Genomic DNA, 14,090 nt, shown 5'->3' with positions numbered 1-14,090 from the left:
TTTTTGGAACAGCATTATTTTGGTCTTACTGAGATTTACTGTCAGGGCCCAGGTCTGACAGAATCTGTGCAGAAGATCTAGGTGCTGCTGTAGGCCCTCCTTGGTTGGTGACAGAAGCACCAGATCATCAGCAAACAGTAGACATTTGACTTCAGATTCTAGTAGGGTGAGGCCTTGTGCTGCAGACTTTTCAAGTGCCCTCTCCAATTAATTGATATATATGTTGAAGAGGGTGGGGCTTAAGCTGCATCCCTGTGGGAATAAATGTGCTTTTTGCCACACGCTTGTTGTTTGTGTACATGGGTTTTGTCGTATGTTTTTCCCCCAACACCACTTTTAATTTTTTGAAATCAACAAAGTATGATAAGACTTTGCCTTTCTTTTGGTTTGTTTGTTTGCAGGGTGAATATGTGGTCTGTCGTACAATAATTTGATGAAAAGCTAATTTGACATTTGCTCAGTACATTGTTTTCACTGAGGAAATGTACGAGTCTGCTGTTAACTTCTTGACGCACCGTTAGCGGGATAATTTTAATCAACGCTGAATTGCAGCGCGCCAAATTCAAATTAAATGACTAAACATATTTAATTTTCATGAAATCACAAGTGCAATATAGCAAAACACAGTTTGGCTTGTTGTTAATCCACCTGGCGTGTCAGATTTCAAAACAGCTTTTCGCACATCAAGCGTTTATGTAAGAACATCTCTCTCAGTAGACAAAACATTACAAACACCTAGCAGCCAAGTAGATTGGTCACGAAAGTCAGAAAAACAATGGATTACATCGCTTACCTTTAATGATGTTTGCACTCACGAGACGCCCAGTTACACAATAAATGTTCCTTTTGTTCCATAAAGATTATTTTTATATCCAAAATACCTCCATTTGTTTGGCGCGTTATGTTCAGAAATCCACAGGCTCGAGCGGTCACGACATCGCATACAACAATTCCAAATAGAGTCCGTAAAGTTCGTAGAAACATGTCAAACGTTTTTTTATAATCAATCCTCAGGTTGTTTTTACAATATATAATCAATAACATATCAACCAGGACTGTCACTTTTTCAATAGGAGAGGGAGAGACAATGGCTGTAGCGCAAGCAAAACTCTGCGAACACCCAGCTATCCACTGAGGCAATGTTATCTTTCTCGCTCATTTTTCAAAATAAAAGCCTGAAACTATGTCTGAAGACTGTTCACAACATGTGGAAGCCATAGGAAAAGGAATCTGGTTGATATCCCTTTAAATGGAGGCAAGGCATCCAATGGAACAGAGAGCTTTAAGGAAAAACAGCACTTCCTTGTTGGATTTTCTTCAGGTTTTCGCCTGCAATATCCGTTATGTTATACTCACTGACAATATTTTGACAGTTTTGGAAACTTTAGGGTGTTTCCTATCCTAATGACAATTATATGCATATTCTAGTTTCTGGGCCTGAGAAATAGGCCGTTTCAAATGGGTAAGTTTTTTAGCCAAAAACAAAAATCCTGCCCCCTACACTCAAGAAGTTAATCATATTGCAGAGGATTTTCCCAAGGTTGCTGTTGACACATATCCCACGGTAGTTTTTGGGGTCAAATTTCTCTCCACTTTTGTGGATTGGGGTGATATGTCCTTGGTTCCAAATATTGGGGAAGATGCCAGAGCTAAGGATGATGTTAAAGAGTTTAAGTATAGCCAATTGGAATATGTTGTCTGTATATTTAATAATTTCATTCAGGATACCATCAACACCACAGGCCTTTCTGGGTTGAATGGTTTTTATTTTGTCCTGTAGCTCATTCAAGGTAATTGGAGAATCCAGTGGGTTCTGGTCGTCTTTAATAGTTGATTCTAAGATTAGTATTTGATCATGTATATGTTTTTGCTGTTTGTTATTTGTTATAGAGCCAAAAAGATTGGAGAAGTGGTTTATCCAGACATCTCTGTGTTGGATAGATAACTCTTCATGTTGTTGTTTGTTTAGAGTTTTCACATTTTCCCAGAAGTGGTTCTATAGATTCTATGGATTCGTCAATTACATTGAGCTGATTTCTGACGTTCTGTTCCTTCTTTTTCCGTAGTGTATTTCTGTATTGTTTTAGTGATTCACCACAGTGAAGGCGTAGACTCAGGTTTGTCTTGTCTCTATGTTTTTGATTGGACTTGTTTCTCAATTTCTTTCTTGGATTTTTGCATTCTTCATCAAACCATTTGTCATTGTTGTTCATTTTCTTTGGTTTTCTATTTGAGATTTTTTGATTTCATAGGGAGGGTGAGAAGTCAAATATACTGTCTAGATAGATAGTTTGCACCTTCACTATTACAGTTCAACATTTTGTCCAGTAAGTTGTCTCAAAGGGATTGAATTTTTTGTTGCCTAATTGTTTTTTGGTAGGTTTCCCATCTATAGCATTTCTTAATATTAGTTCCTTTGGCTTTGATGCCTCATGATTGAGTATTGCTCTGTTCAAGTAGACTGTGATTATGCTGTGGTCTGATAGGAGGCTGACTCTGAGAGATTCTGGGTTGATGTCAGTGATAAAGTAGTCTCTCTCTCTCTTGCTTTCTCTCTCTCTCTCTCTGTCTCCCTTTCTCTCTTTCCATCCTCTTGCTCTCTCTTTCTCACACTGTCTCTCTGTGTGTCTCACTCTCTCTTTTATATATATATATATTTATATTTATATATATATATATATATATATATTTATATATATATATATATATATATATATATATATATATATATATATATCTCCTCATGTCTCACAACTGTCTAATTACGCAGCATTATTCAGAGAGGCCTTTCTCCCTCTCTCGTTTCCTCTCTCCCTCTCATTCGGGAAAAGTGCCTAATCAACAAAGATGGTGTCAATTAATTTCCCCTCTTTGTTTGCGGTAATGAGAGTAAACTATGTCTGTGGTGATGAACTGTTCTTATGATAACAGGCCAGGTTGACATAGTTTTATGTTTGGTGCCACTGCAGCGGTTTTCAATTCACTGTTATGATGTATTGTGGAGGAGCATTTTTATTCTCTCTCTCTCTCTCTCTCTCTCTGTCTTCCTGTCTCGTCTTTCTCTGTTCCTCCCTCTTCTCTCTCTGTCTTTCTCCCTCTTCCTCCCTCTTCGCTCTCTGTCTTCCTCCCTCTTCTCTCTCTGTCTTCCTCCCTCTTCTATCTCTGTCTTCCTCCCTCTTCGCTCTCTGTCTTCCTCCCTCTTCCTCCCTCTTCGCTCTGTCTTCCTCCCTCTTCGCTCTGTCTTCCTCCCTCTTCCTCCATCTTCGCTCTGTCTTCCTCCCTCTTCCTCCCTCTTCGCTCTCTGTCTTCCTCCCTCTTCCTCCCTCTTCACTCTCTGTCTTCCTTCCTCTTCCTCCCTCTTCGCTCTCTGTCTTCCTCCCTCTTCGCTCTCTGTCTTCCTCCCTCTTCGCTCTCTGTCTTCCTCCCTCTTCCTCCCTCTTCACTCTCTGTCTTCCTCCCTCTTCGCTCTCTGTCTTCCTCCCTCTTCACTCTCTGTCTTCCTCCCTCTTCCTCCCTCTTCACTCTCTGTCTTCCTCCCTCTTCCCCCCTCTTCGCTCTCTGTCTTCCTCCCTCTTCGCTCTCTGTCTTCCTCCCTCTTCGCTCTCTGTCTTCCTCCCTCTTCGCTCTCTGTCTTCCTCCCTCTTCCTCTCTCTTCTCTCTCTGTCTTTCTCTCTCTTCTATCTCTGCCTTCCTCCCTCTTCTCTCTCCTGTATATCTTCCTACTTTCCTCTCTCTCATTTTCTCATCTGTTCCTCTCCCTCTCTGTCTGGGGGCGATGAGAAAGCGTCTCCTCAGCCCTTTTGAGTGCAGGAGAAGGAGGAGACAGCCTGCGTTAGTTTAGCATCCCACTCTGCTACTACTGGCGGGCAGACAGACACACACACACACAGACACACACAGAAAAACATACACACTTACACTCATTCACACAGACACACACACAAGAGGAAAGGTGCATTTAAACAATGCGTGGACATCTTTCAGCCACCTCTTCAGACTCTTCTTCTCACACATTTTACTATGTCATTCTCATGTGTCTCTGTGCAAAGGCCCCTGGGAAATAGGGCATGTGGCCTGTACTCTGTTTGTTTATTAGACCGAATGACACTCGTAGGAGAGGCCAGATTTAGTTCTAATGAGATGAGATTCATATCCATTATGATGTTCTATTCTACCTGAAAGGAGGGGCTGAGAGGAGGGGCTGAGAGGAGGTGGCTGAGAGGAAGGGCTGAGTGGAGGGGCTGAGTGGAGGAGCTGAGTGGAGGGGCTGAGTGGAGGGGCTGAGTGGAGGGGCTGAGAGGAGGGGCTGAGAGGAGGGGCTGAGTGGAGGGGCTGAGTGGAGGGGCTGAGTGGAGGGGCTGAGTGGAGGGGCTGAGTGGAGGGGCTGAGTGGAGGGACTGAGAGGAGGGACTGAGAGGAGGGACTGAGAGGAGGGACTGAGAGGAGGGACTGAGTGGAGGGACTGAGTGGAGGGGCTGAGTGGAGGGGCTGAGTGGAGGGGCTGAGTGGAGGGGCTGAGTGGAGGGGCTGAGTGGAGGGGCTGGTGGAGGGGAGGGGGGGCTGAGTGGAGGGGCTGAGTGGAGGGGCTGAGTGGAGGGGCTGAGTGGAGGGGCTGAGTGGAGGGGCTGAGAGGAGGGGCTGAGTGGAGGGGCTGAGAGGAGGGGCTGAGAGGACGGCTGAGAGGAGGGGCTGAGTGGAGGGAAAACCCAGATATTCACAACGTTTGTGATTTAAAATTCAATTAAGCCGCTTTATTTTAGTGGTTTAGTGAAGGCGGGTAATTTTTTACCCTTAGGACAAGGGGGTATACAGAATGTTAAGACTACACAAGGGTTAAATTAAAAAGATGCATTCCTGCGTTAGAGGAGACTGCGTTCCTGCGTTAGAGGAGACTGCGTTCCTGCGTTAGAGGAGACTGCGTTCCTGCGTTAGAGGAGACTGCGTTCCTACGTTGGCGGGGACTGCGTTCCTGCGTTGGCGGAGACTGCGTTCCTGCGTTAGGGGAGACTGCGTTCACGGTAAAACGAGGCGGAAACTCGATGAAGACGGGAAGCAAAATGACAGAGAATGAAGCAACATGGTGACCAGTTCATCACTGTGGCCAATACATGTATCTGTTGAATTACTTGTTTTGTGTCAGTGAGTTACTTCCATGTGAATGACCTTTGACCTCCCAGCCTCTCTCTCTCTCTCCTCTGTTTCCCCATCATGCACTTGGCCTCCTAGTGTCATAGCCTGTCTTACTTCATGTTTGATCTGACATAGTGTATCTGTTCTACAGGACTTCAGAGCTGGCCTGGGTATTTCCCTGATCGACCTGACTGCTACTAACGTTAAAGATACAGACAGGAGGCTCTTCCAAATCAACACTCCCTTCAGAAACTTCTGGTGAGTGTCTGTGTCTGTGAGAAATGATGTGTATGAGAAAGTGTATGTTTGTGTGTGTGAACGGCTGTGTATGAACCCGTGTGTGTTGGTGTTTCATACCCACCTCTCAGTCCATTTCTCCTCCTGGTCTAAAATAGAAGATTACTATCAAAAAAAATGCCATTCAAACATAAGCATCTTATTCTATTTTACCTACAATAATCATATCTCGCAAAACAATCCCAAACTCATATTCAAGGTCAGGGTTTTAAAGGTGATTTACTCATTATAGAAAGGCTCCCGTGGAATGTCATTGTTAGATAACACGTTGGGAGGTAACAATGAATCCAACTGTGAAGTTCAATAAGTTACTTGTATTTCTACCGTAAGCTGTTCAAGAGAAACTTCTGTAAAAAGGTTATGACTTGGAATGTTACCTTGGAACGTTACCTTGGAATGTTACCTTGGAATGTTAAGGTTAAGGAATACATTAAACTTACAATGCAGCTGTTTATCTCAATATCAAATCATGTCTAGGTAACATAGGTACCTTACTGTGATTGTTTTCAATTACAATTGTCACAAATATACAAAATAGCTTCTTAGTAAAGAGCTATTTCTCAAGCGAGAATTTTGCTAGGATTGTCTGGGAGCGTTCTGAGTGGGGAAGAGAACTGGCAGAGAGGTTATTGGCAGAGAGGTTTGGAACTCTCTTTGTTATTGCTCTAATAACTAAAGCCGGGCTAGACTATCTGGACCCTCTCTTTCTAAAATTATCCGCCAAAATTGTTCCAACCCCTTTTACCAGCCTGTTCAACCTCTCTTTCGTATTGTCTGAGATCCCCAAAGATTGGAAAGCTGCCGCGGTCATCCCCCTATTCAAAGAGGAAGACACTCTAGACCCAAACTGCTACAGACCTATATCTATCCTACCCTGCCTTTCTAAGGTCTTTGAAAGCCAAGTCACCAACCATTTTGAATCCCACTGTACCTTCTCCACTATGCAATCTGGTTTCAGAGGTGGTCATGGGTGGACCTCAGCCAAGCTCAAGGTCCTAAACAATATTATAACCGCCATCGAGAAGAGACAATACTGTGCAGCTGTATTCATCGACCTGCCCAAGGCTTTCGACTCTGTCAATCATCAATCATATCGGCAGACTCAACAGCCTAGGTTTCTCATATGATTGCCTCGCCTGGTTCACCAACTACTTCTCAGATAGAGTTCAGTGTGTCAAATCGGAGGGCCTGTTGTCCGGACCTCTGGCAGGCTCTATGGGGGTGCTACAGGGTTCAATTCTCGGGCCGACTCTTTTCTCTGTATACATCATCAATGATGTCTGTATACATCATCAATGATGTCACTAATGATTCTGGTGATTCTCTGATCCACCTCTACGCAGACGACACCATTCTCTATACTTCAGACCCTTCTTTGGACACTGTGTTAACTAACCTCCAGATGAGCTTCAATGCCATCCAACTCTCCTTCCGTGGCCTCCAACTGCTCTTTATGCAAGTTAATCTCAATGCATGCTCTTCAACCGATCGCTGCCCGCACCTGCCCGCCCGTCCAGCATCAGTACTCTGGACGGTTCTGACTTAGAATATGTGGACAACAACAAATTCCTAGGTGTCTGGTTAGACTGTAAACTCTCCTTCCAAACTCACATTAAGCATCTCCAATCCAAAATTAAATCTAGAATTGGCTTCCTATTTCGCAACATAGCATCCTTCACTCATGCTGTCAAACATACTCTCGTAAAACTGACCATCCTACCAATCCTTGACTTTGGCGACGTCATTTACAAAATAGCCTCCAACAATCTACTCAGCAAATTGGATGCAGTCTATCACAGTGCCATCCGTTTTGTCACCAAAGGCCCATATACTACCCACCACTGCGACCTGTATGTTCTCATTGGCTGACCCTCGATTCATACTCGTCGCCAAACCCACTGGCTCCAGGTCATCTACAAGTCTCTGCTAGGTAAAGCCCCGTCTTATCTCAGCTCACTGGTCACCATAGCGCACCCACTTGTAGCACCCACTCCAGCAGGTATATCTCACTGGTCACCCCCAAAGCCAACTCCTCCTTTGACTGCATTTCCTTCCAGTTCTCTGGAACAAATGGCAAAAATCACTGAAGCTGGAGACTCATATCTCACATTTACATTACATTTAAGTCATTTAGCAGACGCTCTTATCCAGAGCGACTTACAAATCTCCCTCACTAACGTTAAGTCGGAGCAGCTTGCAGATCACTGCACCTACATATCCCATCTGTTAATAGCCCATCCATCTACCTCATCCCCATACTGCAATGTATTTCTATGTCTTATTATTTTTTGACTCCTTTGTACCCCAGTATCTCTACATGCACATTCATCTTCTGCACATCTATCACTCCTGTGTTTAATTGCTCAATTTTAATTATTTTGCCACTATGGCCTATTTATTTCCTTATCTCCCTTATCTTACCTCGTTTGCACACACCGTACATATACTTTTTCTATTGTGTTATTGACTGTACTTTTGATTATTCCATGTGTAACTCCTTGTTGTTTTGTGTCGCACTGCTTTGCTTTATCTTGGCCAGGTCACAGTTGTAAATGAGAACTTGTTCTCAACTGGCCTACCTGGTTAAATAAAGGTGTTCTCAACTGGCCTACCTGGTTAAATAAAGGTGTTCTCAACTGGCCTACCTGGTTAAATAAAGGTGTTCTCAACTGGCCTACCTGGTTAAATAAAGGTGTTCTCAACTATCCTACCTGGTTAAATAAAGGTGTTCTCAACTAGCCTACCTGGTTAAATAAAGGTGTTCTCAACTAGCCTACCTGGTTAAATAAAGGTGTTCTCAACTGGCCTACCTGGTTAAATAAAGGTGTTCTCAACTAGCCTACCTGTTTAAATAAAGGTGTTCTCAACTAGCCTACCTGGTTAAATAAAGGTGTTCTCAACTAGCCTACCTGGTTAAATAAATGTGTTCTCAACTAGCCTACCTGTTTAAATAAAGGTGAAATAAATAAAAAATACAAGTAAAAAGTTACCAGGCCAAAACTCCATCCTGCAAAAAACAGGCAGAAATTCCAGGCATTCTTTTCAAACTGCTTTTTACACTAAAAGGGCATTATCATCATTTTCAAATATGTATAAAACACATGAACATCATGTTTTTGACTGCACTGGACCTTTAAATAAGCGGACATAGTGTCCTTATACTGAATATGAATAGATGCTGAATGTCATAAAGTCCTGTACTTTACTGCCTCTACTGTAGACTATGTTAATGATGCAACAAAATGCCATGTGACTGGAAAACAACCACCTCAAAACACCTCTTCCCCTTCTCTCTTAATGTCTGTACTCTTAGCAAACATAGCTTGCTTGCTTTAAAGTACAATTTTGCTAGTCTGGTGGTGATTGGTGAAGCAAAGCCAAAAACACCACAGGGTGATTCCCGCCATTAAAAACAATGGAACCATTCACAGAGTGAGTCTTTGCAGCTTAAAGTGATTAAATGAGTTTTATCTAAATCCCAGGTAGGAGATGCTAGTAGGTTTGAAATTGATTTAGATCCATGAAACCCCCTCAGGTGCCCATCACCTCATCAGGATGTTCCACGATTATTCTCACAGAGTCCTCTTTGAAGCACAAAATCACAATTATACCCATCTCTTTATAGGACTGAAACGAACACGGCCATTAAGGAGAGATAGATAAACAGATTGATCGGTCATATATATGCCAGGTGAAGAAACAACAAAATATTTAATGCAACAATCCAAAACAATTCTAGCAAACAGGCAGTGTTTTGTCTCGGTGTTTGGGCTTTAAATGGGCCATTAACAGACAAACAAGCAAGCGGCTCATCGATTATTGCCGTGTAGGTCCCGGGGTCGCTCAAAATGCTGCATCCGCCCCGTCCTCCATAGCGGCAGCCTGTACAAGGGATGCTGTTGCATCACAGCGCCAGGCGTGCACAACCCTCCCGGGAGATTTGTTAAAACAAATGTCAAAAATAGATCAATAATTAGCGCTTGTCTTCCTGGAGCCCTGTTCTCTCCTCGTACACATGGCAGGGCGGGCATACAGCAATGAGACTGTGTGTGTGTGTGTGTGTGTGTGTGTGTGTGTGTGTGTGCGTGCGTGCGTGAGCAGAGCATTGGGCTCAGGTCTCAGTCAACAGTGTATTAGTGTTGGGCTCGGGTCTAAGTCAACAGTGTATTAGTGTTGGGCTCGGGTCTAAGTCAACAGTGTATTAGCTTTGGGCTCGGGTCTAAGTCAACAGTGTATTAGCTTTGGGCTCGGGTCTAAGTCAACAGTGTATTAGCTTTGGGCTCGGGTCTAAGTCAACAGTGTATTAGCTTTGGGCTCGGGTCTAAGTCAACAGTGTATTAGCTTTGGGCTCGGGTCTAAGTCAACAGTGTATTAGCTTTGGGCTCGGGTCTAAGTCAACAGTGTATTAGCTTTGGGCTCGGGTCTAAGTCAACAGTGTATTAGCTTTGGGCTCAGGCCTCAGTCAACAGTGTATTAGTGTTGGGCTCAGGGCTCAGTCAACAGTGTATTAGCATTGGGCTCAGACCTCAGTCAACAGTGTATTAGCTTTGGGCTCAGGGCTCAGTCAACAGTGTATATATAAAGTGTGTTCAACGTTTATTTATCATTACTACCACATTTATAAACCATTTACTAATTATTTTTGTAGCTCCTTATCTAAATTGAGCGCTATTTATGCTTTATAAATACTTTATAAATGTGTTGAATGACCAGTGTAATTTCTCACAAAAAGATTGACATGCCATTGGCAGACATTCCAGCTCTACTGAGTAAAATAACAAGCACACAACACGGAATGTTTAAGGAAGTACATATACACAACTAAATAACTAGCTTGCTAGCTAGTACACAACTAAATAACTAGCTTGCTAGCTAGTACACAACTAAATAACTAGCTTGCTAGCTAGTACACAACTAAATAACTAGCTTGCTAGCTAGTACACAACTAAATAACTAGCGTGCTAGCTTGTACACAACTAAATAACTAGCTTGTGTCACGCCTTGGTCATTGTATCTTGTGTTTTTGTTATATGTTGGGTAGGCCAGGGTGTGACATGGGTTTATATGTTGTATTTCGTATTAGGGTTTGTATTCATTGGGAGTGTGTATTATTAGGGGTGTGTCTAGTTAGGCTTGGCTGCCTGAGGCGATTCCTAATTGGAGTCAGCTGATTCTAGTTGTCTCGGATTGGGAACCGTATTTAGGTAGCTTGAGTGCGTGTTGTATTTCGTGGGTGATTGTACCTGTCTTAGTGTTAGTCACCAGATATGCTGTATTAGTTTCATTCGTTTGTTGTTTTCTTCTTCCGTTATTTCATGTACCGTATTAGCTTCATTAAAAGTCATGAGTAACCTACACGCTGCATTTCGGTCTGACTTTCTACAAACAACAGACGAAGATCATTACAGAATCACCCACCACGATTCACAGACCGAGCAGCGTGTGAACTGGCAGGATCTGAAGGAGGACGATATGGATTATACGACGTGGGAAGAAATCGACAGGTGGGCGTCCGAACCAGAGCGAGTGCAAGAGCCCGCCTGGGATTCCCTACAGCAATGCGACGAGGGCTATACACGGATGGAATCGAAAAGGATGGCTATACAGAGCGAAAACCGTAGGTAATGGGGGAAAGCGCAGAGAGTGGCAGAGTCAGGAGTCAGACCTGAGCCTACTCTCCCTGTTAATTGTGAGGAGCAGCAATATGAGGACTTCTGGTCTTGGGAGATGATATTAGACGGAAAAGGACCCTGGGCGCAGCCGGGAGAATATCGCCGTCCCAAGGAGGAAATAGAAGTAGCTAAAGCGGAGAGGCGTGAGTATGAGGAGGCAGCACTGCGACGCGGTTGGAAACCGGAAAGTCACCCCATTATTGGGGGGGAGCTAAAAGGGAGTATAGTTATGCCAGGTAGGAAACCTGCGCATACTCCCTGTGCACACCGTTGGGCTAGAGAGACCGGGCAGGCACCGTGTTATGCTATGGAGCGCACGGTGTTTCCAGTGCGGGTGCAGAGCCAGCTGCGACTTATACCAGCCCTTCCTATTGGCCGGGCTAGAGTGGGCATCGAGCCAGGTAAGCTTGGGCAGGCTCGGTGCTCTAGAGCTCCAGTGCGCCTGCACGGTCCGGTCTATCCAGAGCCACCTCTACACACCAGTCCTCCGGTAGCAGCTCCCCGCACCAGGCTTCCTGTGCGTGTCCTCGCGCCAGTACCACCAGTTCCAGCACCACGCACCAGGCCTCCAGTGCGCCTCGCCTGTTTAGCGCAGCCAGAGCTTTTCTCCTCTCCTGCGCTGCCGGAGTCTCCTGTCTGTCCAGCGCCACCAGTGCTCCCAGTCGGCCCAGCGCGTCCAGTGCGCCTCGCCTGTTCAGAGCAGCCAGAGCTTTTCTCCTCTCCTGCACTGTTGGAGTCTCCCGCCTGTTCAGCTCAGCCAGAGCCTTTCTCCTCTCCTGTGCTGCCGGAGTCTCCTGTCGGCCCAGCGTCACCAGTCTGCCAGGATCCACCAGAAGTGCCAGTCTGCCAGGATCCGCCAGAAGTGCCAGTCTACCAAGATCTTCTAGATCGGCCAGACAACCTTAATCATCCAGGTCCACCAGCCAGCCAGGATTTACCGGAGCCTACTACCTGCCTAAGCTTCCTCTCAGTACTGAGCTTCCTCTCAGTACTAGGCTCCCTCTCTGTACCGGGCTCCCTCTCAGTACCGAGCTTCCTCTCAGCACCGAGCTTCCTCTCAGTACCGAGCTTCCCCTCAGTACCGGGCTTCCCCTCAGTACCGGGCTTCCCCTCAGTACCGGGCTTCCCCTCAGTATCGGGCTTCCCCTCAGTATCGGGCTTCCCCTCAGTACCGGGCTTCCCCTCAGTACCGGGCTGCCCCTCTGTCCCGGGCTGCCCCTCTGTCCTGGGCTGCCCCTCTGTCCCGAGTTGCCCCTCTATCCCGAGTTGCCCCTCTATCCCGATTTGCCCCTCTATCCTGAGTTGCCCCTCTATCCTGAGTTGCCCCTCTATCCTGAGTTGCCCCTCTATCCTGAGTTGCCCCTCTATCCTGAGTTGCCCCTCTGTCCTGAGCTGCGCCTCTGTCCTGAGCTGCGCCTCTGTCCCGAGCTGCCCCTCTGTCCCGAGCTGCCCCTCTGTCCCGAGCTGCCCCTCGGTCCCGAGCTGCCCCTCTGTCCCGAGCTGCCCCTCTGTCCCGAGCTGCCCCTCTGTCCCGAGCTGCCCCTCGGTCCCGAGCTGCCCCTCAGTTATGTGGGGATCAGGGTGAGGACTATTAGGCCATGGTCGGCGGAGAAGGTGGATTATCCTAGGATGCGAAGGGGAGGAACTAGGACATTTATGGAGTGGGGTCCACGTCCCGAGCCAGAACCGCCACCATGGACAGACGCCCACCCGGACCCTCCCTATGCTCTTGAGGTGCGTCCCGGAGTCCGCACCTTAGGGGGGTTCTGTCACGCCTTGGTCATTGTATCTTGTGTTTTTGTTATATGTTGGGTAGGCCAGGGTGTGACATGGGTTTATATGTTGTATTTCGTATTAGGGTTTGTATTCATTGGGAGTGTGTATTATTAGGGGTGTGTCTAGTTAGGCTTGGCTGCCTGAGGCGATTCCTAATTGGAGTCAGCTGATTCTAGTTGTCTCGGATTGGGAACCGTATTTAGGTAGCTTGAGTGCGCGTTGTATTTCGTGGGTGATTGTACCTGTCTTAGTGTTAGTCACCAGATAGGCTGTATTAGTTTCATTCGTTTGTTGTTTTCTTCTTCCGTTATTTCATGTACCGTATTAGCTTCATAAAGTCATGAGTAACCTACACGCTGCATTTCGGTCTGACTTTCTACAAACAACAGACGAAGATCATTACAGCTTGCTAGCTAGTACACAACTAAATAACTAGCGTGCTAGCTAGTACACAACTAAATAACTAGCGTGCTAGCTAGTACACAACTAAATAACTAGCTTGCTAGCTTGTACAGAACTAAATAACTAGCTTACTAGCTTGTACACATCTAAATAACTAGTTTGCTAGCTAGTACACATCTAAATATCTAGCTTGCCAGCTAGTACACATCTAAATAACTAGCTTGCTAGCTAGTACACATCTAAATAACTAGCTTGCCAGCTAGTACACATCTAAATAACTAGCTTGCCAGCTAGTACAAATCTAAATAACTAGCGTGCTAGCTTGTACACAACTAAATAACTAGCTTACTAGCTTGTACACATCTAAATAACTAGCTTGCCAGCTAGTACACATCTAAATAACTAGCTTGCTAGCTAGTACACGTCTAAATAACTAGCTTGTTAGCTTGTACACATCTCAATAACGAGCTTGATAGCTTGTACACATCTAAATAACTAGCTTGCTAGCTTGTACACATCTAAATAACTAGCTTGCTAGCTAGTACACATCTAAATAACTAGCTTGTTAGCTTGTACAAATCTAAATAACTAGCTTGTTAGCTTGTACACATCTAAATAACTAGCTTGTTTGCTAGTACACATCTAAATAACTAGCTCGTTAGCTTATACACATCTGAATAACTAGCTTACTAGCTTATAAACATCTGAATAACTAGCTTACTAGCTTATACACATCTGAATAACTAGCTTACTAGCTTATACACATCTGAATAACTAGCTTACCACCTTATAAATATCTGAATAACTAGCTTA

General features: G+C 45.0%; 1 protein-coding gene across 2 annotated transcripts in view; it reads left to right on the top strand.

Moving 5' to 3' along the window:
* Positions 1-14,090, top strand: part of arap2 (ArfGAP with RhoGAP domain, ankyrin repeat and PH domain 2) — a 253,179-nt gene that overhangs the window by 80,298 nt on the left and 158,791 nt on the right. For both annotated transcript variants that reach the window (XR_006834916.1, XM_046328114.1), the window contains exon 10: positions 5,282-5,388. Coding sequence is in view for 1 of the 2 variants with exons in the window: in XM_046328114.1 (XP_046184070.1) it covers positions 5,282-5,388 (107 nt within the window). In the remaining variant the exon portion in view is untranslated. The remainder of the gene's footprint in view (positions 1-5,281; positions 5,389-14,090) is intronic.

This window comes from Oncorhynchus gorbuscha, linkage group LG25 (genome assembly GCF_021184085.1).
Source record: "Oncorhynchus gorbuscha isolate QuinsamMale2020 ecotype Even-year linkage group LG25, OgorEven_v1.0, whole genome shotgun sequence".
NCBI classification, from domain to species: domain Eukaryota; kingdom Metazoa; phylum Chordata; class Actinopteri; order Salmoniformes; family Salmonidae; genus Oncorhynchus; species Oncorhynchus gorbuscha.
This window is presented reverse-complemented; position numbering and strand designations above follow the sequence as displayed.